The 25,884-nt window shown below is 37.8% G+C and overlaps 1 protein-coding gene across 2 annotated transcripts in view; it reads left to right on the top strand.

Moving 5' to 3' along the window:
• Positions 1–25,884, top strand: part of Naaladl2 (N-acetylated alpha-linked acidic dipeptidase-like 2) — a 1,374,648-nt gene that overhangs the window by 965,838 nt on the left and 382,926 nt on the right. For both annotated transcript variants that reach the window (XM_087630578.1, NM_001447432.1), the window contains 2 exon segments: positions 950–1,155; positions 18,616–18,735. In XM_087630578.1, the coding sequence (XP_087486704.1) occupies positions 950–1,155; positions 18,616–18,735 (326 nt within the window).

The raw sequence follows: 25,884 nt of genomic DNA, 5'->3' as shown, positions 1-25,884 counted from the left end.
AATCAGAGAACAATTTTCAGATGTCATGTGGGACTTAGAATCAAACTAAAGTCATCAGATTTGACAGTAGGTGCCTACACCCATTGTCCCATCATGCTGTTCCCTGCTATAGAGTTACATGGGATATCTCATAATAAAGTAAAGATGAGACTGCTCTTTAAATAAATTCAAAGGGTTGTTTAATCAATTAAAATGACCTCGGTCCCTGTTGTTGTGAATAACAACCACTGGGACAAAAAGACAAGAGAAATCTCTGGAGCTATATTTTGATCCTATTTTTATGATGAGACTAGCTAGTGAAAAATTGCAAAAGGACCATATCCATGAATCATAGCAAGTTTTCTACAGGAGCATCTAATGAACTGTGTATGGCCACATGAAATAAATTACGTGAAAAGTTAAATTATCAGTAACCCTGGCTTGGTGCTGTTGAATCTTATTTTCTTTCAGAGAATGGAGAGGGGTCAGAAGCATAAATTGAAACTAAAAATATATCCCTAAATACCTATTTTTTAAAGAAAGTCTATACACTTTTAACATACACAATTTTTAAGTCACTTCCTTTACAGATGTAGTAATAGCTCATTGGTGTTCACTAAGCACACAGCCACTGCTTGCTGTGTACTTCCCACTATGGTGCTGAAAAATGCTAGATAAGAATTTCTTTGTGGTATATTTGTATACTTCATTAATTAATATTCATGTTGCAGAAGACAGTAATATGAATCTAAGCTTTGGATTCATAATTGGTTTAGCAGCTGCTTCTGCATTGATATACCCAGATGTATGAATCAAGGCAGGGGGTGGAAAATGCCAAAGTGGTATTAATTATTAGAACAATTTGGCTTAATTGTTGCTTACTTGTGCAATAGGATTATGTAAATGTCATTAAATTTATTGCCGAGCTTTACATTTTGTTTTAATGGCTCTTATTTCATTCTATTTCCAGACCGGTATATTATAGTTGGCAGCAACCACCATGCTGGACACAGTTATAATGGACAAGAATGGGCCAGCAGTACTGCAGTAATCACAGCATTTATTGAAGCTTTGATGTTAAGAGTGAAGAAAGGCTGGAGACCAGAGCGTACTGTTGTTTTCTGCTCATGGGGAGGAACGCCCTGGGGCAAAATTGGCTCCTATGAATGGGGAGAGGTGAAATAAATTCGTTAATTGTACTTCTTTTCTTTCCTGCAGTCCTCACTATTTCACATTTCATATATTATAGTCGAATATTATTGAAAGCAAAGAATATAAGGAACTTTTCAAAAGGGCTCAAAAACCAATGTAATTCCATTGGTATCAGAGCTACATACTTATGTACTAATTGCAATAATGTTTACTTTGTCATAGTTTTCCTTAGTGGATAATATGGCAGAAAAAAAGAAATAATATTACACACATAAATACAGATTTCTGTGTTATCAAACAATATTAAGTACTCATTACCACCCCAGTGAACTAGTCTATGGGGGGAGGGCGGCAATGGGGGGAGGGTTGGGAGGGGAACACCCATAAGGAAGGGGAGGGGGGAGGGGGATGTCTGCCCGGAAACCGGGAAAGGGAATAACACTCGAAATGTATATAAGAAATACTCAAGTTAATAAAAAAAAATTCAAAGACATGAGAATGTGAAAAAAAAAAGAAATTTCATATAAATATTGATTATCATCCTACCTTTCTTGCTTCTACTCCATCAGATCACTCTACCCTACCTTTCCTGACTTCCTACCTACCTCCCATGAAGAACTTAATCCAACATTGAGATATAGACAGGTAGCAGTTGCAATATTTGAATTGAAGCTATACCTTGGTATAGCTCTATGTTAGGAAGATACAATATTCTAGTGTAATGTGACCGTGGTAACTATGGTTGTACTAACAGGATTGTTAGCATTGTAAAACGCTTGCATATTTTACATTATTTTTTGATTATTTGGAAAGAACTGAAAAGCAAACATGTAGACAAAAGGTCTATGTAGTTTTGAATGGAACACGATCTGTTCACTATCTTTGTGAAGAAAGCATAATTTTTTATGAGAGAAATATGAATAAAGGGAATGTATGGTCATAGTTCTTTCTTACATCCTCAAGAAGATAAAATGCCTATAGATATTACGGAAAACGTCAATATGGCATAGAAAAATTAGTAGAGTCAGAAAGTTCTTTCAGTGCTTAAGAGAACACGTTACTTTGAGAGGACTGGGTTTGTCCCCAGTACTAACATGGCAGACCATAACTATCTGCTATGTGATTTCCTGCGGATCTGATGCCATCCTGTGACCTTAGAGGGCAAAATGTGTGTTCATGGTGTATGTACATTCATATAAACACTCACACACATGAATTTAATCTTAAAAGAAAAAGAAAGACCCTATGTACTTTTTAATAGATAAATAGTCTTGAAGCTGAAAATATTGTTCAACAAGACTCACAAGCTGCAGGTGAGGATAAATGTAAGTGAGTGGTGGTACATTCTGTTTCAAGGAGTATACTTCAAGTCAAGAAATTCCATTCCTTTAAGAACATTTTTAAATTCCTGGATGAAAAAAGAGTGACCCAGAAACAAAGTTTTAAAATTTATTTCATAAATTCAAAATAAGTTCAACTGTTTAAAAATGGTTTGAGTATGCTAGTAAATGTGCATTGTTTTAAATAATTACAAGGTAGTGAAATAGTAGTTTAATTTTTTACTAAATATTAAGGATATATTTTAAATAATATTTTTAAAGAGTCACCATTATGTGTACAACTTTCATGATCAATTCATAGTATTGTTTAATTAATGAAGGTGAATAAACCACATTCAAAGAATAGGTTTCTCTTACATTGTTTCCTGAGTTAAACAGCTTAAACTCAAATTCCTAGAGAAGTATATTGTAAAAAAAAAAAATCCTTCAAAGCATTTAGTTGTCAGTTCTCACAGGCTGAAAATTAAATAAATATGGATTTATATACATGGGAACAATTTGTGAAAATTACACAAATATTTTGTGCCTCATAAAATATAAATTAATTTTAATTATTTTATAAATACATTGTTTCTTTTGATAACTCTGTAATTTCTCCACAGAGATTAAACATAAAACTGTTACAGTATAATGGTCCAGAAAACTTACTTGTATACACACAAACTAAATATAGGCTCAACAGACTTTATGTATTTGTTCAAATATATATCAGTCATAATCAAAGAAAAGTAGGCTATCAACTTAAGGTGGATGAAAGTCAAGGGAAGGCTTGGAGTAAAGTTACCTGCGAGAGGTAGAGTGAACAATAGAGAGACAAATATGATATAATTCTAATTCTATATATGTAGATCCCTAAAATGTGTTAGTATATATAAATCTGAATGAACATATACATTTAGTTGTCTTCTGACCTCTTAGATGAGTAACTGGATCAAAAAATAAGTAAAAATAAAGTATCCTACGATATTGAGAAGTCACCATCGGCTGATAAAAATTTATCTAATTTTCCATATAGTAGATTGCATTACTGTATCCCATGAAAACATTTCATCAACAACCATTTGAAGAGAAGTTTAAACCTTCAGTTGCTTGTTCTGATTACTGTTATCCAATCGCTCTTCTGAGAATGAAACACTTTCTTTCATATTCAACTCAAGTGGAAGTGAGCACAGAAAGCTTTGTTCATATTCCTTCTTGCTTTCTATAATTTACTTCTTTTTTAATTTATTTATTTTTTTATTAACTTGAGTATTTCTTATATACATTTCGAGTGTTATTCCCTTTCCCGTTTCCGGGCAAACATCCCCCTAATCCCTCCTCCTCCCCTTCTTTACGGGTGTTCCCCTCCCCATCCTCCCCCCATTGGCACCCTCCCCCCAACAATCTAGTTTGCTGGGGGTTCATTCTTAGAAGGACCCAGGGCTTCCCCATCCACTGGTGCTCTTATTAGGATATTCATTGCTACCTATGAGGTCAGAGTCCAGGGTCAGTCCAGGTATAGTCTTTACATAGTGGCTTATTCCCTGGAATCTCTGGTTGCTTGGCATTGTTGTACATAAGGGGTCTCGAGCCACTTCGAGCTCTTCCAGTTCTTTCTCTGATTCCTTCGACGGGGGTCCTATTCTCAGTTCAGTGGTTTGCTGCTGGCATTCGCCTCTGTATTTGTGTATTCTGGTTGTGTCTCTCAGGAGCGATCTACATCCGGCTCCTGTCGGCCTGCACTACTTTGCTTCATCCATCTTGTCTAATTGGGTGGCTGGATATGTATGGGCCACATGTGGGGCAGGCTCTGAATGGGTGTTCCTTCAGTCTCTGTTTTAATCTTTGCCTCTCTATTCCCTGCCAAGGGTATTCTTATTCCCCTTTTAAAGAAGGATTGAAGCATTCACATTTTGATCATCCGTCTTGAGTTTCATTTGTTCTAGGCATCTAGGGTAATTCAAGCATTTGGGCTAATAGCCACTTATCAATGAGTGCATACCATGTGTGTTTTTCTGTGATTGGGTTACCTAACTCAGGATGATATATTCCAGTTCCAACCATTTGCCTATGAATTTCATAAAGTCATTGTTTTTGATAGCTGAGTAATATTCCATTGTGTAGATGTACCACATTTTCTGTATCCATTCCTCTGTTGAAGGGCATCTGGGTTCTTTCCAGCTTCTGGCTATTATGATTAAGGCTGCGATGAACATAGTGGAGCACGTGTCTTTTTTATATGTTGGGGCATCTTTTGGGTATATGCCCAAGAGAGGTATAGCTGGATCCTCAGGCAGTTCAATGTCCAATTTTCTGAGGAACCTCCAGACTGATTTCCAGAATGGTTGTACCAGTCTGCAATCCCACCAACAATGGAGGAGTGTTCCTCTTTCTCCGCATCCTCGCCAGCATCTGCTGTCACCTGAGTTTTTGATCTTAGCCATTCTCACTGGTGTGAGGTGAAATCTCAGGGTTGTTTTGATTTGCATTTCCCTTATGACTAAAGATGTTGAACATTTCTTTAGGTGTTTCTCAGCCATTCGGCATTCCTCAGCTGTGAATTCTTTGTTTAGCTCTGAACCCCATTTTTTAATAGGGTTATTTGTTTCCCTGCGGTCTAACTTCTTGAGTTCTTTGTATATTTTGGATATAAGGCCTCTATCTGTTGTAGGATTGGTAAAGATCTTTTCCCAATCTGTTGGTTGCCGTTTTGTCCTAACCACAATGTCCTTTGCCTTACAGAAGCTTTGCAGTTTTATGAGATCCCATTTGTCGATTCTTGATCTTAGAGCATAAGCCATTGGTGTTTTGTTCAGGAAATTTTTTCCAGTGCCCATGTGTTCCAGATGCTTCCCTAGTTTTTCTTCTATTAGTTTGAGTGTGTCTGGTTTGATGTGGAGGTCCTTGATCCACTTGGACTTAAGCTTTGTACAGGGTGATAAGCATGGATCAATCTGCATTCTTCTACATGTTGCCCTCCAGTTGAACCAGCACCATTTGCTGAAAATGCTATCTTTTTTCCATTGGATGGTTTTGGCTCCTTTGTCAAAAATCAAGTGACCATAGGTGTGTGGGTTCATTTCTGGGTCTTCAATTCTATTCCATTGGTCTATCTGTCTGTCTCTGTACCAATACCATGCAGTTTTTATCACTATTGCTCTGTAATACTGCTTGAGTTCAGGGATAGTGATTCCCCCTGAAGTCCTTTTATTGTTGAGGATAGCTTTAGCTATCCTGGGTTTTTTGTTATTCCAGATGAATTTGCAAATTGTTCTGTCTAACTCTTTGAAGAATTGGATTGGTATTTTGATGGGGATTGCATTGAATCTGTAGATTGCTTTTGGTAAAATGGCCATTTTTACTATATTAATCCTGCCAATCCATGAGCATGGGAGATCTTTCCATCTTCTGAGGTCTTCTTCAATTTCTTTCCTCAGTGTCTTGAAGTTCTTATTGTACAGATCTTTTACTTGCTTGGTTAAAGTCACACTGAGGTACTTTATATTATTTGGATCTATTATAAAGGGTGTCGTTTCCCTAATTTCTTTCTCGGCTTATTTCTCTTTTGTGTAGAGGAAGGCTACTGATTTATTTGAGTTAATTTTATACCCAGCCACTTTGCTGAAGTTGTTTATCAGCTTTAGTAGTTCTCTGGTGGAACTTTTGGGATCACTTAAATATACTATCATATCATCTGCAAATAGAGATATTTTGACTTCTTCTTTTCCAAACTGTATCCCCTTGACCTCCTTTTGTTGTCTGATTGCTCTGGCTAGAACTTCAAGAAATATATTGAATAAGTAGGGAAAGAGTGGGCAGCCTTGTCTAGTCCCTGATTTTAGTGGGATTGCTTCAAGTTTCTCTCCATTTAGTTTAATGTTAGCAACTGGTTTGCTGTATATGGCTTTTACTATGTTTAGGTATGGGCCTTGAATTCTTATTCTTTCCAGGACTTTTATCATGAAGGGGTGTTGAATTTTGTCAAATGCTTTCTCAGCATCTAATGAAATGATCATGTGGTTCTGTTCTTTCAGTTTGTTTATATAATGGATCACGTTGATTGTTTTCCGTATATTAAACCATCCCTGCATGCCTGGGATGAAGCCTACTTGATCATGGTGGATGATTGTTTTGATGGATTCGGTTTGCCAGAATTTTACTGAGTATTTTTGCGTCTATATTCATAAAGGAAATTGGTCTGAAGTTCTCTTTCTTTGTTGGGTCTTTGTGTGGTTTAGGTATGAGAGTAATTGTGGCGTCATAGAAGGAATTCAGTAGTGCTCCATTTGTGGAATAGTTTGGATAATATTGATATGAGGTCTTCTATGAAGGTCTGATAGAATTCTGCACTAAACCCGTCTGAACCTGGGCTCTTTTTGGTTGGGAGACCTTTAATGACTGCTTCTATTTCCTTAGGAGTTATGGGGTTGTTTAACTGGTTAACTGTTCCTGGTTTAACTTCGGTACCTGGTATCTGTCTAGGAAATTGTCCATTTCCTGCAGATTTTCAAGTTTTGTTGAATATAGGCTTTTATTGTAAGATATGATGATTTTTTGAATTTCCTCTGAATCTGTAGTTATGTCTCCCTTTTCATTTCTGATTTTGTTAATTTGGACACACTCTCTGTGTCCTCTCATTAGTCTGGCTAAGGGTTTATCTATCTTGTTGATTTTCTCAAAGAACCAAACTTTGGTTCTGTTGATTCTTTCTATGGTCCTTTTTGTTTCTACTTGGTTGATTTCAGCTCTGAGTTTGATTATTTCCTGCCTTCTACTCCTCCTGGGTGTATTTGCTTCTTTTTGTTCTAGAGCTTTTAGGTGTGCTGTCAAGCTGCTGACATATGCTCTTTCCTGTTTTTTTCTGCAGGCTCTCAGTGCTATGAGTTTTCATCTTAGCACAGCTTACATTGTGTCCCATAAGTTTGGGTATGTTGTACCTTCATTTTCATTAAATTCTTCTTCTTCTTTTTTTGTTTTTTTCCGGGCTGGGGACCGAACTCAGGGCCTTGTGCTCGCTAGGCAAGTGCTCTTCCGCTGAGCTAAATCCTCAACACAATTTTCATTAAATTCTAAAAAGTCTTTAATTTCTTTCTTTATTTCTTCCTTGACCAGGTTATCATTGAGTAGAGCATTGTTCAATTTCCACATATATGTGGGCATTCTTCCCTTATTATTGAAAACCAGTTTTAGGCCGTGGTGTTCTAATAGCATGCATGGGATTATTTCTATCTTTCTGTACCTGTTGAGGCCCGTTTTTTGACCAATTATATGGTCAATTTTGGAGAAAGTACCATGAGGAGCTGAGAAGAAGTTATATCCTTTTGCTTTAGGATAGAATGTTCTAATGTTAGGATAGGATATTTGTTAAGTCCATTTGGCTCATGCCTTCTCTTAGTCTGCCTATGTCTTTGTTTAATTTCTGTTTCCATGATCTGTCCATTGATGAGAGTGGGGTGTTGAAATCTCCTACTATTATTGTGTGAGGTGCAATGTATGTTTGGAGCTTTAGTAAGGTTTCTTTTACGTATGTAGGTGCCCTTGTATTTAGGGCATAGATATTTAGGATTGAGAGTTCATCTTGGTGGTTTTTTCCTTTGATGAATATGAAGTGTCCTTCCTTGTCTTTTTTGATGAATCTTAGTTGAAAATTGATTTTATTTGATATTAGAATGGCTACTCCAGCTTGCTTCTTCTGACCATTTGCTTGGAAAGTTGTTTTCCAGCCTTTCACTCTGAGGTAGTGTCTGTCTTTGTCTCTGAGGTGTGTTTCCTGTGGGAAGCAGAATGCAGGGTACTCGTTGTGTATCCAGTTTGCTAATCTATGTCTTTTTATTGGGGAGTTGAGGCCATTGATGTTGAGAGATATTAAGGAATAGTGATTATTGCTTCCTGTTATATTCATATTTAGATATGAGGCTATGTTTGTGTGCTTTTCTTCTCTTTGTTTTGTTGCCAAGACGATTAGTTTCTTGCTTCTTCTAGGGTATAGCTTGCCTCCTTATGTTGGGCTTTACTGTTTATTATCCTTTGTAGTGCTGGATTTGTAGAAAGATATTGTGTAAATTTGGTTTTGTCATGGAATATCTTGGTTTCTCCATCTATGTTAATTGAGAGTTTTGCAGGATACAGTAACCTGGGCTGGCATTTGTGTTCTCTTGGGGTATGTATGACATCTGTCCAGGATCTTCTGGCTTTCATAGTCTCTCCCGAAAAGTCTGGTGTGATTCTGGTAGGTGTGCCTTTATATGTTACTTGACCTTTTTCCCTTACTGCTTTTAATATTCTTTCTTTATTTTGTGCGTTTGGTGTTTTGATTATTATGTGACGGGAGGTGTTTCTTTTCTGGTCCAATCTATTTGGAGTTCTGTAGGCTTCTTGTATGCCTGTCGGTATCTCTTTTTTTTTTTTTAATTTAAAAACACAAGTATAGCTTCATGTTTATTTTGTTGGTTGGTTTGTCATGTATCTATATGGCACGTATAATCAGTAAATATCACTAATCACAATGATGGTATCTATTATTAAGTGAGCTCAGGTTCCTAGGCAATAAATTATACACAGATTATCTCTAATTCTCTATGAGGTCAAAATTACCATAGCTATTCTCGATGGAGGCGCTGAAGCTCTCTGGAGCTCAGATGTATGAGGTCATTCAGTGGATGTGTGCCATGCCGGGATTCAGTATAAACTTTAAGATAGTATTGGTGGCAGGGGATTTTTGCCATTTTTGTATCTCTGACACAAAATACCCCATAGGAATGTCTTACGGGAGAGAAAGTTTGTTCTGTCCCTTTGTATAGAGATCCCAGTCCATTATGGCGAGGAAGGCATAGCAGAATTGATGGTTGAATTAGGGAAAAGCTGAAGGAAGCTGAAAAGGAGGGCAACCCTGCAGGAGGACCAGCAGTCTCAATTAACCTGGACCCCTGCGATCTCTCAGACACCCAATCACCAACCAGGCAGCATGCACCAGCTGAGATGAGGCCCCAACCCATATACAGCAGAGGACTCCCTGGTCTGGGTTCAGTCAGAGAAGATGCACCTGACCCTCCAGAGACTGGAGGCCCCAGGAAGTTTAGAGGGCTGGTGGGGTGAAGGATGAGAGGGGGTCTGGGGACATCCTTGTGGAGACAGGGGACAGGGAGGAGGTTTAGGATGTAGAACACGTGGAGGGTGAAGAAGAAGGGGAATAAAATCTGGAGTGTAAAAAAAAAAGATTAAAAAAGATTAAAACAACAACAACAAAAACAAAAACAAAACAAAAACAAAAACAAAAAACAAACAAACAAAAAAAAAAAACAGGGCAGGGCCTGGTGTGGTGAGATGGCTGGACCAGTTCACGTGCCCCATGAGAAAACCAGTTACAGCCGAAGTAAAAGGTCAGCTCTGTTCCTTCCCTTCCCGAAACATCCTTGTACACCTTTTCTCTCTGAGGAGTAAAGAGAAGCACCTGGGAGAAGACATCTAGTTTTCTGTCCTTACCCATCACTCTCAATGCAGAGCCTCCATAAACAAACAAACAAACAAAACAAACAAGTAGAATGTTTTCTCCCAACCCTACTATTGAAGTGCTGCTCATTTTTTTTTAATTAACTTGAGTATTTCTTATATACATTTCCAGTGTTATTCCCTTTCCTGGTTTCTGGGCAAACATCCCCCTCCTCCCTCCCCTTCGTTATGGGTGTTCCCCTCCCCATCCTCCCCCCCTTGTCGCCCTCCCCCCAACAATCTAGTTCACTGGGGGTTCAGTCTTAGCAGGACCCAGGGCTTCCCCTTCCACTGGTGCTCTTACTAGGATATTCATTGCTACCTATGAGGTCAGAGTCCAGGGTCAGTCCATGTATAGTCTTTAGGTAGTGGCTTAGTCCCTGGAAGCTCTAGTTGCTTGGCATTGTTGTACATATGGGGTCTCGAGCCCCTTCAAGCTCTTCCAGTTCTTTCTCTGATTCCTTCAACGGGGGTCCTATTCTCTTTTTTTTTTTTTCCATGGAAATGTGTTTTTATTTTTTTTCTTTTTTTTTCTTTTTTTTTTTTTATTAACTTGAGTATTTCTTATATACATTTCAAGTGTTATTCCCTTTCCCCGTTTCCGGACAAACATCACCCTCCCCCCTCCCCTTCCTTATGGGTGTTCCCCTCCCAAACCTCCCCCCATTGCCACCCTCCCCGCATAGTCTAGTTCACTGGGGGTTCAGTCTTAGCAGGACCCAGGGCTTCCCCTTCCACTGGTGCTCTTACTAGGATATTCATTGCTACCTATGGGGACAGAGTCCAGGGTCAGTCCATGTATAGTCTTTAGGTAGTGGCTTAGTCCCTGGAAGCTCTGGTTGCTTGACATTGTTGTACTTTTGGGGTCTCGAGCACCTTCAAGCTCTTCCAGTTCTTTCTCTGATTCCTTCAACGGGGGACCTATTCTCAGTTCAGTGGTTTGCTGCTGGCATTCGCCTCTGTATTTGCTGTATTCTGGCTGTGTCTCTCAGGAGCGATCTACATCCGGCTCCTGTCGGTCTGCACTTCTTTGCTTCATCCATCTTGTCTAATTGGGTGGCTGTATATGTATGGGCCACCTGTGGGGCAGGCTCTGAATGGGTGTTCCTTCAGTCTCTGTTTTAATCTTTGCCTCTCCCTTCCCTGCCAAGGGTATTCTTTTTCCTCATTTAAAGAAGGAGTGAAGCATTCACATTTTGATCATCCATCTTGAGTTTCCTTTGTTCTAGGAATCTAGGGTAATTCAAGCATTTGGGCTAATAGCCACTTATCAATGAGTGCATACCATGTATGTCTTTCTGTGAGTGGGTTAGCTCACTCAGGATGATATTTTCCAGTTCCAACCATTTGCCTACGAATTTCATAAACTCGTTGTTTTTGATAGCTGAGTAATATTCCATTGTGTAGATGTACCACATTTTCTGTATCCATTCCTCTGTTGAAGGGCATCTGGGTTCTTTCCAGTTTCTGGCTATTATAAATAAGGCTGCGATGAACATAGTGGAGCACGTGTCTCTTTTATATGTTGAGGCATCTTTTGGGTATATGCCCAAGAGAGGTATGGCTGGATCCTCAGGCAGTTCAATGTCCAATTTTCTGAGGAACCTCCAGACTGATTTCCAGAATGGTTTTACCAGTCTGCAATCCCACCAACAATGGAGGAGTGTTCCTCTTTCTCCACATCCTCGCCAGCATCTGCTGTCGCCTGAGTTTTTGATCTTAGCCATTCTCACTGGTGTGAGGTGAAATCTCAGGGTTGTTTTGATTTGCATTTCCCTTATGACTAAAGATGTTGAACATTTCTTTAGGTGTTTCTCAGCCATTCGGCATTCCTCAGCTGTGAATTCTTTGTTTAGCTCTGAACCCCATTTTTTAATAGGGTTATTTGTTTCCCTGCGGTCTAACTTCTTGAGTTCTTTGTATATTTTGGATATAAGGCCTCTATCTGTTATAGGATTGGTTAAGATCTTTTCCCAATCTGTTGGTTGCCGTTTTGTCCTAACCACAGTGTCCTTTGCCTTACAGAAGCTTTGCAGTTTTATGAGATCCCATTTGTCGATTCTTGATCTTAGAGCATAAGCCATTGGTGTTTTGTTCAGGAATTTTTTTCCAGTGCCCATGTGTTCCAGATGCTTCCCTAGTTTTTCTTCTATTAGTTTGAGTGTGTCTGGTTTGATGTGGAGGTCCTTGATCCACTTGGACTTAAGCTTTGTACAGGGTGATAAGCATGGATCGATCTGCATTCTTCTACATGTTGCCCTCCAGTTGAACCAGCACCATTTGCTGAAAATGCTATCTTTTTTCCATTGGATGGTTTTGGCTCCTTTGTCAAAAATCAAGTGACCATAGGTGTGTGGGTTCATTTCTGGGTCTTCAATTCTATTCCATTGGTCTATCTGTCTGTCTCTGTACCAATACCATGCAGTTTTTATCACTATTGCTCTGTAATACTGCTTGAGTTCAGGGATAGTGATTCCCCCTGAAGTCCTTTTATTGTTGAGGATAGCTTTAGCTATCCTGGGTTTTTTGTTATTCCAGATGAATTTGCAAATTGTTCTGTCTAACTCTTTGAAGAATTGGATTGGTATTTTGATGGGGATTGCATTGAATCTGTAGATTGCTTTTGGTAAAATGGCCATTTTTACTATATTAATCCTGCCAATCCATGAGCATGGGAGATCTTTCCATCTTCTGAGGTCTTCTTCAATTTCTTTCCTCAGTGTCTTGAAGTTCTTATTGTACAGATCTTTTACTTGCTTGGTTAAAGTCACACCGAGGTACTTTATATTATTTGGGTCTATTATGAAGGGTGTCGTTTCCCTAATTTCTTTCTCGGCTTGTTTCTCTTTTGTATAGAGGAAGGCAACTGATTTATTTGAGTTAATTTTATACCCAGCCACTTTGCTGAAGTTGTTTATCAGCTTTAGTAGTTCTCTGGTGGAACTTTTGGGATCACTTAAATATACTATCATGTCGTCTGCAAATAGTGATATTTTGACCTCTTCTTTTCCGATCTGTATCCCCTTGATCTCCTTTTGTTGTCTGATTGCTCTGGCTAGAACTTCAAGAACTATATTGAATAAGTAGGGAGAGAGTGGGCAGCCTTGTCTAGTCCCTGATTTTAGTGGGATTGCTTCAAGTTTCTCTCCATTTAGTTTAATGTTAGCAACTGGTTTGCTGTATATGGCTTTTACTACGTTTAGGTATGGGCCTTGAATACCTATTCTTTCCAGGACTTTTATCATGAAGGGGTGTTGAATTTTGTCAAATGCTTTCTCAGCATCTAATGAAATGATCATGTGGTTCTGTTCTTTCAGTTTGTTTATATGATGGATCACGTTGATGGTTTTCCTTATATTAAACCATCCCTGCATGCCTGGGATGAAGCCTACTTGATCATGGTGGATGATTGTTTTGATGTGCTCTTGAATTCGGTTTGCCAGAATTTTATTGAGTATTTTTGCGTCGATATTCATAAGGGAAATTGGTCTGAAGTTCTCTTTCTTTGTTGGGTCTTTGTGTGGTTTAGGTATAAGAGTAATTGTGGCTTCATAGAAGGAATTCGGTAGGGCTCCATCTGTTTCAATTTTGTGGAATAGTTTGGATAATATTGGTATAAGGTCTTCTATGAAGGTTTGATAGAATTCTGCACTAAACCCGTCTGGACCTGGGCTCTTTTTGGTTGGGAGACCTTTAATGACTGCTTCTATTTCCTTAGGAGTTATGGGGTTGTTTAACTGGTTTATCTGTTCCTGATTTAACTTCGATACCTGGTATCTGTCTAGGAAATTGTCCATTTCCTGAAGATTTTCAAATTTTGTTGAATATAGGTTTTTATAGTAAGATCTGATGATTTTTTGAATTTCCTCTGAATCTGTAGTTATGTCTCCCTTTTCATTTCTGATTTTGTTAATTTGGACGCACTCTCTGTGTCCTCTCGTTAGTCTGGCTAAGGGTTTATCTATCTTGTTGATTTTCTCAAAGAACCAACTTTTGGTTCTGTTGATTCTTTCTATGGTCCTTTTTGTTTCTACTTGGTTGATTTCAGCTCTGAGTTTGATTATTTCCTGCCTTCTACTCCTCCTGGGTGTATTTGCTTCTTTTTGTTCTAGAGCTTTTAGGTGTGCTGTCAAGCTGCTGACATATGCTCTTTCCTGTTTCTTTCTGCAGGCACTCAGCGCTATGAGTTTTCCTCTTAGCACAGCTTTCATTGTGTCCCATAAGTTTGGGTATGTTGTACCTTCATTTTCATTAAATTCTAAAAAGTTTTTAATTTCTTTCTTTATTTCTTCCTTGACCAGGTTATCATTGAGTAGAGCATTGTTCAATTTCCACGTATATGTGGGCATTCTTCCCTTATCGTTATTGAAGACCAGTTTTAGGCCGTGGTGGTCCGATAGCACGCATGGGATTATTTCTATCTTTCTGTACCTGTTGAGGCCCGTTTTTTGACCAATTATATGGTCAATTTTGGAGAAAGTACCATGAGGAGCTGAGAAGAAGGTATATCCTTTTGCTTTAGGATAGAATGTTCTATAAATATCCGTTAAGTCCATTTGGCTCATGACTTCTCTTAGTCTGTCTACATCTCTGTTTAATTTCTGTTTCCATGATCTGTCCATTGATGAGAGTGGGGTGTTGAAATCTCCCACTATTATTGTGTGAGGTGCAATGTGTGTTTTGAGCTTTAGTAAGGTTTCTTTTACATATGTAGGTGCCCTTGTATTTGGGGCATAGATATTTAGGATTGAGACTTCATCTTGGTGGATTTTTCCTTTGATGAATATGAAGTGTCCTTCCTTATCTTTTTTGATGACTTTTAGTTGAAAATTGATTTTATTTGATATTAGAATGACTACTCCAGCTTGCTTCTTCTGACCATTTGCTTGGAAAATTGTTTTCCAGCCTTTCACTCTGAGGTAATGTCTGTCTTTGTCTCTGAGGTGTGTTTCCTGTAGGCAGCAGAATGCAGGGTCCTCGTTGCGTATCCAGTTTGTTAATCTATGTCTTTTTATTGGGGAGATGAGGCCATTGATATTGAGAGATATTAAGGAATAGTGATTATTGCTTCCCGTTATATTCATATTTGGAAGTGAGGTTATGATTGTGTGCTTTCATTCTCTTTGTTTTGTTGCCAAGATGATTAGTTTCTTGCTTCTAGGGTATAGCTTGCCTCCTTATGTTGGGCTTTACCCTTTATTATCCTTTGTAGTGCTGGATTTGTAGAAAGATATTGTGTAAATTTGGTTTTGTCATGGAATATCTTGGTTTCTCCATCTATGTTAATTGAGAGTTTTGCAGAATACAGTAACCTGGGCTGGCATTTGTGTTCTCTTAGGGTCTGTATGACATCTGTCCAGGATCTTCTGGCCTTCATAGTTTCTGGCGAAAAGTCTGGTGTGATTCTGATAGGTCTGCCTTTATATGTTACTTGACCTTTTTCCCTTACTGCTTTTAATATTCTTTCTTTATTTTGTGCGTTTGGTGTTTTGACAATTATGTGACGGGAGGTGTTTCTTTTCTGGTCCAATCTATTTGGAGTTCTGCAGGCTTCTTGTATGTTTATGGACATCTCTTTCTTTAGTTTAGGGAAGTTTTCTTCTATGATTTTGTTGAAGATATTTACTGGTCCTTTGAGCTGGGAGTCTTCACTCTCTTCTATACCTATTATCCTTAGGTTTGATCTTCTCATTGAGTCCTGGATTTCCTGTATGTTTTGGACCAGTAGCTTTTTCCGCTTTACATTATCTTTGACAGTTGAGTCAATGATTTCTATGGAATCTTCTGCTCCCGAGATTCTCTCTTCCATCTCTTGAATTCTGTTGGTGAAGCTTGTATCTACAGCTCCTTGTCTTTTCTTTTGATTTTCTATGTCCATGGTTGTTTCCATGTGTTCTTTCTTGATTGCTTCTATTTCCATTTTTAATTCCTTCAACTGTTTGATTGTGTTTTCCTGGAATTCTTTCATGGATTTTTGCGATTGGTATCTCTTTTTTAAGTAAGGGAAGTTTTCTTCTATGATTTTGTTGAAGATATTTACTGGTCCTTTGAGCTGGGAATCTTTACTCTCATCTATACCTATTATCCTTAGGCTTGATCTTCTCATTGTGTCCTGGATTTCCTGTATGTTTTGGACCAGTACCTTTTTCCGCTTTACACTATCTTTGACAGTTGAGTCAATGATTTCTATGGAATCTTCTGCTCCTGAGATTCTCTCTTCCATCTCTTGTATTCTGTTGGTGAAGCTAGTATCTACAGCTCCTTGTCTCTTCTTTTGGTTTTCTATATCCTGGGTTGTTTCCATGTGCTCTTTCTTCTTTGCTTCTATTTCCATTTTTAATTCCTTCAACTGTTTGATTGGGTTTTCCTGGAATTCTTTCAGGGATTTTTGTGACTCCTCTCTATGGGCTTCTACTTATTTATTTATGATTTCCTGGAATTCTTTCAGGGATTTTTGCAATTCCTCTCTGTAGGCTTCTACTTGTTCTCTAAGGGAGTTCTTTCTTTCACATCTTTCTTGAAGTCCTTCAGCATCATGATCAAATATGATTTTGAAACTAGGTCTTGCTTTTCTGGTGTGTTTGGATATTCCGTTTTTGCTTTGGTGGGAGAATTGGGCTCCGGTGATGCCATGTAGTCTTGGTTTCTGTTGCTTGGGTTCCTGTGCTTGCCTCTCGCCCTCAGATTATCTCTAGTGTTACTTTGTTCTGCTATTTCTGACAGTGGCTAGACTGTCCTATAAGCCTGTGTGTCAGGAGTGCTGTAGACCTGTTTTCCTGTTTTCTTTCAGCCAGTTATGGGGACAGAGTGTTCTGCTTTCGTGTGTGTAGTTTTTCCTATCTACATATCTTCAGCTGTTCCTGTGGGCCTGTGTCTTGAGTTCACCAGGCAGGTCACTTGAAGCAGAAAAGTTGGTCTTACCTGTGGTTCCGAGGCTCAAGTTTGCTCGTGGGGTGCTGCCTATGAGCTCTCCGAGGCGGCAGCAACCAGGAAGATCTGCGCCGCCCTTTCCTGGAGTTTCCGTGCACCAGGGTTTCGATGGCGTTTGGTGTTTTCCTCTGATGTCAGAGATGTGTGCAGAGTGCAGTCTCTTCTGGTTTCCCAGGCGTGTCTGCCTCTCTGAAGGTTTAGCTCTCCCTCCCATGGGATTTGGGTGAGAGAACTGCTTATCTGGTGGTTCCCTTCAGGTTCTGGTGGTGTCCCTCCTCTATGGGGACCCAGAGGCCATATACAGTTTCCTCTTGGGCCAGAGATGTGATCAGGGGTGGGCAGTGTTGGTAGTCTCTTCCGCTCTGCAGCCTCAGGAGTGCCCACCTGACCAGGCAGTGAGGTCTCTCTCCCACTGGTTTGGGAGCAGAGAGCTGCTGCGGGCTGGGATCCACTGGTTTGGTACTACCCCCTGCTAAATCTCGGAAGTGCCCGGTCCTAGAGGAATTTTGCCTCTGTGTGTCCTGAGTTCACCAGGCAGGTCGCTTGCAGCAGAACAGTTTTGTAATTTACTTCTATAGGAACCCCTGAAGCCCAGTTGACATTAACAAGATTAGATGATGTCACTCAATAACACTGTAGATGGTATTTGTAGCCCATGCAAGAAATAAGGGATAAACTTAGTACTGATACTGATCATTGAGGGAAATTATTCCATTTTCTAAAACAGGATTCTTTAAAGCACCATTCCCTCTATAAGAATTTTTTCACATGCCCCTCTGGAAATACTACAAATTTTAGATTAAGGATATCAAAGTTTAGATCTTTTCTACCATGGACAACTTACTTTAACATGTAACTTCTTTCAGAATATCTTCTTCAAGTAAGTATATAGGACTGACTATCTTCTGCAGGGCTCATGGAAAACACATTATCTGATAGAGAAAGTGCCTATGTGCACATGTGTTAAAATAATTTTCATAGTCCTTAAATAATCATGGACATTTTTAACATGATTTGTGAAATTACTCGTTTTTTTATAAATTATTCATGTTCATTTAAAAGATGTATTACTTTTAAATAATTACTAATCTCCTACAAGTTTGTAGATTAATTTCCAACATTAAACAGAGGTAAGCCAAGGATATAAGGCCCTATTTTCTTTCTCTCACAATGTGGTGTTAGTAGTCCTCAGTACTCCAGAACAAGGGGTCATTAAAGAAAAACCATGGCACTGAATTTTCCCATGCCATTAGTACATTAAGCATTCATAGGGTTTTTATACGGCCATATTCTCAGGTTCACTCTTTGAATTTGTCCAATTTCTCTCAAAATAAGAGTTTATCTGACCACAATTAACTGACTTCTTCATGTGGAAGTCTGTCAGCACCAACTAGTTGAGCTGCCCAGTTTTGTTCTCTAATGGAATGACTAGTATTAGGCACTGTCTTTGAAGAAAATTCCCAATTTGTGTTCTGTAATTGAACCCAATGTTATTCTAACCCCCCCAAACCTTTCTTGTTAAAATGATTACTTAATATAAGTACTACTTTAACAGCTGTTCAATTCTGTTTAATAGAGTATAAATCAAGATTGCAGAAGAAATTTACATATAGAGGAAGGATTAACCTTATAGCATGTTTCTGATAAATATCATATTTTAGCATCAAAATATTTCTTATCCTAATAAAGTAGAAAGTGTTACTCTAATTGCAACAATGCTAGAAATTTTGATACTTTTTTATTTCAGGATTTTGCGAAGATACTACAGAAAAATGCTGTGGCTTACGTTAGCATCCATAGTCCCATCCGGGGCAACTCCACTCTGTATCCAGTAGCATCTCCATCTCTCCAGCAACTGGTTCTAGAGGTAAGATGGACCTCTACAATATGAGAGAATAATAATATCATACGGCAGCATATTACTCTGTAACTTTATGCTTCTGGACTTCTTTCATTTCAGTATTCAGAAAATGATTAATAAGAATTTTAAGGAATTGCCTATTATTTCATCAGTTTAGTTATTGTTTTGATCTGGTTGGAATTTTTGTTTGTTTGTTTGTCTGTTTCTTTGTTTTTTGTGGAGTTTCCTAAAGTCATAATGACTGGCCAAGAACTCACACTGTAGACCAGGTTGACCTATAGTTGCAGTTCCCTGACTCTACCTCCAAGTGTTGAGTTTACAGACATAATGCCCAGCCTTTGCTTTACTAGTCAATATTCCTTAAACTGAATTTGGTTTGCCTAAGATTATCTATGGGTGTATTTGTAAGAAATTATGAACTATTCCATTGAATAAATAGTAAAATGTAAGTTTATTTGAAATTGAAATTTTGCTCTTAAATTTCTAATTCTACATTTGTGCCCTTTTTGTGGTAAACCTACTTCCTTTGATATTGTTCACAATGGTTTGTGTTTTAGTGAATTTTGGAATAACCCTAGTTCTTTTTTTTAATAACACTGACTATTCCTGAAGAGAGCAGCACAGTAATAAATGAATGTAACATTATTATGAAGTATGAGGCTGGGTATGGTGGCACATGCCTGGGATCCCAGAGCTTCAGAGGCCTAAGCAGGATTCTGAGATTGAAACTAGCTCAGGCCAAGAATTGAGACTTTGAGAGACAAACAAAATTAAAGAAGTTGGAGAAAAATTGTAGAAAATGAAAAACATTTCCAAAATGTTTTATGACATCTCTTCACTAATAATAATTTTTTACACACCTCAAGAATTTAGCAGAATGCTTTTTCCATTGGTCAGTTGATACCACATTTACATTTCTACAACTTTTACTGCAAATAAAGTTATCTGCATTGGTCTTCTGTTTAAAGACAGCCACACCATCACTGGAGTACAGTTTATTCCCAACCACAGTCTCTGTTGGCGTACATTAGGCATGACCTTTCAGATGGCCACAGGACTTCCAGTAAGTCCCAGAAGAACTGAACTGGACAGAGATGAAACATGTCTTGAGTCGCCATAATTCTTGATTGAAATGTAATGCAAGCTATCACCATATGACTTTCATAAATTACTTTCTAGTTTGATAGTTTTCATTGACATTTCCATAAGTTATGCAAAAAAGACATTGAGAAAGATCAAAAAGATAAATGTATACTTTTAAGATCAGCTGTATTCTATTGTGCACGTGGTGAATTGTGTCTGGTGTCTTATAAGACCCACAAGAAGTCCATAAGAGGGAATGAGCTGCATACACTTTCCATGGGATTTAAAATATTTATAAAAAATGGATGACCAAGAAAAAGAACCCCAATATTAGAGAGGTTGTATTTCATTTATTTGCTTGCTCTTTTTTTTTTTTTGGATATCTAGTGATTGATACAGCCCTAGGATAGAATTAGATAAATACATTTCTTTTTATGTTTTAAATGTTATTATTATAAACTTTAAATCTTACATTTATTAATTACTAAGAATACCACACATGGATACAATGTGTTTTGATCATATATGACACCAACCAATCTTTCTAGCTTCTTGTAGATCTACCCCATCCTCTTAATTCATGTCTCTATTTCACTTCCTCTTATGTATCAATTTTTTCATAACCTATTGAGTGCAACTTATGCTGACTATATAACTGTGGGTGTGAAGCGACCACCTAGGTCATGGTCAATCAACTAAAATACCACGATCTTAAAAAAGTGGACTCTGTCTTCTCCATCAGCTGTCAATTACAAATAACTCCCCAAGTCCTCCATATTGAAATGTTCACTGTCTTGAGCTAATCCTATCATAAAATTATGTGAACAGCTATAAATTCTTGGAGTTCATGAGAGCACAGAGGTATTGTCATGTCCAGAGCACAGTGTTTCCTTTGATGTTCCACAGTGCTTTTATTTTACTATATTCCTGTCCCTTCTTCCATGATGCTCCCTGAACCTTCAGGGTAGTGAAGGCAGTGATAGGGTACAATATTGATTTTTCCCTCAATAACTAAATACTCCATAAAAACTTATTCTCTGTATATTGAAGTGGTTGGATTTCCTGTATTAATATTACTTCAAATACTGTAGTAAAAGAAGAGAATAAGCAAAATGTGTTAAATATATGTCTGAATCCATCAAAAAGCACATTTAATCAATTAAAACAAAAACTTTATTTAAATATTTTAAAAAGAAACTGCAAAATATTTATTGTGCACATCATTTATGCAGGAGGAAGCAGGATGGATAAATAATGAATGGCTCATAACAAGATCCACTCCAATATTTGTTTAGAAGAAAAACACTTTTGGTTCTGTGTTGAAAATACTTACATACCAACCTAATATAAAAATGAACTAGAACTCATATTGAAAGAAAACTTCAATTTACTTTGATTAATGTATTTATTAAAATTCACAAAATTATTTCATTTTTGTAATTTAGAATAATAATGACAAATTAATTTATTTTTCCAGATAGCTTTACTATATCAATGACTTACAAATTAAATATGAACCAGAAACAAGAACTAAAGCTCTTCTTGACCTCTTGTTCTGATCCTTGTACTATTATGGTGATTGTGTTTTTCTTAATGGAAGCACAAATTAACAAATACCAAATTGATCATATCACTTGTAATTTCTGTAAGTTTTAAAGGTAGAAAACTATATTTAAAAACCTAGATATCACTATTTTTGAGTCCACAAACATTTTAAGAAATTCATACATATCTTTTCACAGCATAACTTACTACTTCCTTTTCTGAATAAGAGTTGCCTCTGCACCAGATGAAACTTCAGTGACAATAGCAACATGAGTGTGTGCTTTATGTGTGACAATGTGCTTTATGGGAGTGTGCAATCATACAAAAATCAAAATCCACTCAAATATTAAATGATAATGCATTAGTTAAACAAAAATTAACCTGTAGATTTTGTTAGCTGTTTCTAGTCTTTGAATTCTAGAAACCCTACTCTCCTAAGGATTTGTGTGTGTGGCAGAATAGCGATACTGGTTTTGTTTAACTCTTTATGTAGTTGCAAAACTGTTTTATCACAGTATAGACACATCATAACTTTGGCTCACAACTGCATGAAGTTCCACAGGGCAAGTGTACCAGTTACAGTCTGAACATCAAGATCTGAGTGTTCAAGCTGCCTCATCTCATGTGTTTGAGATGGCAGCACCATTTGGGGATTTCATGTAAATTTAGTAATGTTTAAAACAATTGAACATTTTTATAGAACTCTTTTCACACTGCGTTATTGCTCCAAACATTTAATATAAAACAAAGTGAAGTTATGTTAGCCTCCTACAAATACTGAGAATAATTTTCCATTCTATCATTAACAAACATTTAAATATGTACTCTGTGTGTACATTTGTATGTGTGAAAATCTCTCTGTGTATATATTTAATTAGCTTTTCTGAATAATTTATCATGAAATAAGAAATTATTTTAAAAAGACTGAGAATGGGGTCCCCAATGGAGGACTTAGAGAAAGAGTTGAAAGAGCAAAAAAAGTGTGTGCATCCCCATAGGAAAAACAACAATATCAAACAACCAGATATACCAGAGCTGTCAGGGACTAAACCATCAACCAAAGAATACACATGGAGTGACTCATGGCTCTAGCTGCATATCTAGCAGAGGATGGCCTTATTGGGTATCAATAGGAGGAGAGGCCCTTGGCCTTGGCCCTCTGAAAGCTTGACGCCCCAGTGTAGGGGAATGACTGGGCAGGGAGGCAGGAGTGGGTGGGTAGGTGGGAGAACACCTTCATAGAATCAGGGGAAGGAGTGAGTGGGATAGGGGATTTCTGGAGGGGAAACGGGTAAAGGAAATAACATGTGAAATTTAAATAAAGAAAATATCCAAGAAAAGGAAAGAAAAATGAAAAAATCTAAATCTATAATAGGAGTTACACAGATCTTAGGACTTTGTTGATGAAATACATGTGACTTCATGCAAAATAACTTATGGCATTACTGGCAAGATGGATCAAAAATTAATGGTTTTAAACATTAATGTTTCTATGTAGTTCTTTCCTTTTACGTTTTTAAATAATCTCTCAAAGATTACAAATCACCCATGCATTAGTCAGTACTCTTTATGGCTTAAGTCAATAGAGATGAAATTTCTTAGAGTTTAGTGTTCAAAGAACCGTAGCAAGTATACATTGAAAATGGGCAATCTAGTCATATTCTAGACATATTGCTTTTTTTTTTGGAGCAGGGTACCGAACCCAGGGCATTGCTCTCGCTAGGCAAGCACTCTACCACTGAGCTAAATCCCCAACCCCGACATATTGCTTTATAATTACCTGATAGAAGTTGGAACTTCTAAGGATATTTAAGTGGCCACATTGATAATGTTAAGCTGCAAGGCACGAGCAAAATTTCACAGAGCCTTATTAGACTAGTCAAGCCATTTTTCAGTTTTGTAAACTTTTAATTTTGTTTTACATTTTATTTTTGTACATACCAAATTGTGGTGCTTTGAAAAAATGGCTCATATGTTTGAATAATTAATTGGTCCAAAGTTGGTGGAAGTGTTTAGGGATGACTTATAGGTATGGCCTTTGAATAGGTGTGGCTTTGATGGAGTAAGTATGTTCTAGTTGAAGGAGATGTGGCTTAGTGGGAGAAGGTGTGTCAATCAGGGTGGGCTTTGAAGCTACTAAGCCTACACAGTTCACAGTAAACTTTCTCTCTACCTCATGCCCGTTTGACTGCTTCTCCAGAGCCATTCCTGCCTGTTTGCTGCTATGATCCCGACCAGGACAGTCATTGACTCACCCTCTGAAACTAAGGATTTCTCTCCATTATGGAGTTCGTGTTATAAGCTGCCTGGATTATATTTTCCTCTCCACAGCAAAAGGAACATAACTAAAACCTAAGGCATTTCACCAAAATGTGCAGTGCATGTATATCAACTCAGTCAGATTCTTCACTGCATTGGGCCTACAAGTGGGCAGTAATACTACTTGTGAAGCCTCAAAGTCTGGTGGAGAGGTCATTACAGGATGAGTACTCATAGAAATTTCAGGCTGTAGATTTAATTGCATTAGGTGTTGCAGGACATAAGGACTGGATGAAATGTCCCTATTGCTCAGGCATGTAGGACGTTGAATGTGATGTAAAGCATGCAATAACAGCTAAGAGAAAGGTTCCAGTATGATTTACACTGTAGCAGAATCCACAGGAAAGAAGCAATGGTGTTGGCCTAATTCCAACATATGCATTATAGGACAGTGGCGTGAAATATGAATTGACTCCCAAAACCACTCAAAGTCAGGTAAGCTGACACCTATGATACCAGACTAATAGGTTCTTCTCCAAGTAGCTACGATAATGTCCCTTTTCACTTCTTGGCTCTATGTAATGGCCCTGCTAATAATTTTATGTTCATCTGTTGTGCTGCTGATAAAGTCACATTCCATAAACCCCCCTGTGAGTACACATTGCTCATCCTACATGTCTATGCCATACTTCAAGAGGCATTAGTTCAAATACTCCAGATACCAGAAACTAATTTAAAAACAATAGTAGTATTTGTTAGCATTTATTCTTGGTTTAGCACCTTATTATAATGATGTGTAGTAAACAATCATATCCTAGCATTTCCCTTTAAAGTTCTGTGAAAATAAGTAGGTATTCCTTTGAAGTACTCATTTGGGAAAAGACTTTACTCTAAGGTAGCATCACATAGAGGGGCCAAAAGGGGAAATAAGGCTGTACAATTATCAGAAACAAAGATGAAAACTTGGGAGTCACATTGAAAGCTGACTACATTCTGAGCATATTCATTTCTCAACACAAATGTCACCACATGCAGAAGCCAATCAATAACTTGCAGCCATCCTGAGGTTTCTTGTATCCCTTTAATGTTTGTATGCATAATTATGAAACAAGGAATATTTTAGAAGTCATCTAACAACCTTTCAGATTTGGTTTTATTCTATCAGTATTTGCTACTCTATGTCTGCGAGGTGATGCAACAGCTAAAATTTTAAATGAAAGTTGATTAAACATCATGATATTTAGCATGCTAACATTTTGAAACATTATAGAAGTTATTTTTGCTAACTGCAAACATATCACTTCATTGAGAGAAACTGCATATTTTATCATCAGAGCATTTGATACGTGTCCAGTCTAAGTGAATCAAAGTCCAAACCAGAAGAACATAATCTTGGTCTTACTTAAGGTTCCTATTGCTGTCATTAAACACCATCACCTAAGCAACTTGGCAGAGGAAAGGGATTATGTTTCCTTTCAGTCTTTAAATCTGTCACTGAGGGAACACAGGCCAGGAATTGAACTCAAGACCAGGATACAACTGAAGCAGAAGCCATGTTGGAACATTGTGTCCTGTCTTGCTTCCCATTGCTTGCTCAGATTGATTTTTTACATAACTCAGGACCACCTGCCTAGCGGTGACACTGTCCACAATGACCAGGAACCTCCCACATCAGTCTTCAATCAAGCAAATGTACCACAGACTTGCCTACAAGTCAACTTTATTAGAATATTTTCTCAGTTGATGATATCTCTTCCCAAATGACTATAGCTGGTATCAAGTTTATATAAACCTAGCCAGCACAACCTTATTAAATTTTGTTCCTGTGTCTATATTCTTCTACTCATCCAGTAAAGCAATTCAGGCTTTGGAATACATTTGTTAAACTACCTTTAAGCAAATGCCCATATTTTATTGGGTTTTACTAACATTATTTTCCATACACATATCTTACATATGCTCACTATCTAATAACTCTGGCCAGCAATAGAAGTTAAACACATGAGGTTATTCAGTGTTTGGGCAAGCAAGACTCTCCACACACCTTGGTAATGCACAAATACTGTCACTCTACCATGACTTTGCTTCATCATGTATAACACTTTGATAATTTTAACTTGTGTATATGGCAGTGGCATCTGATAGGAGGTGTGGCATTGATAGGAGGAGTCGCATGTGATAGGAGGTGTGGTGTCTGGTAGGAGGACTGGCATGTGATAGGAGGTAGGGTATGTGATAGAAGGTATGGTATGTGATAGGAGGTGTGGC

This window comes from Rattus norvegicus, chromosome 2 (genome assembly GCF_021556685.1).
Source record: "Rattus norvegicus strain SHRSP/BbbUtx chromosome 2, alternate assembly SHRSP_T2T, whole genome shotgun sequence".
Taxonomy (NCBI): domain Eukaryota; kingdom Metazoa; phylum Chordata; class Mammalia; order Rodentia; family Muridae; genus Rattus; species Rattus norvegicus.
Note: the sequence above shows the minus strand (reverse complement) of the source record. Positions and strands in the feature narration are given on the sequence as shown.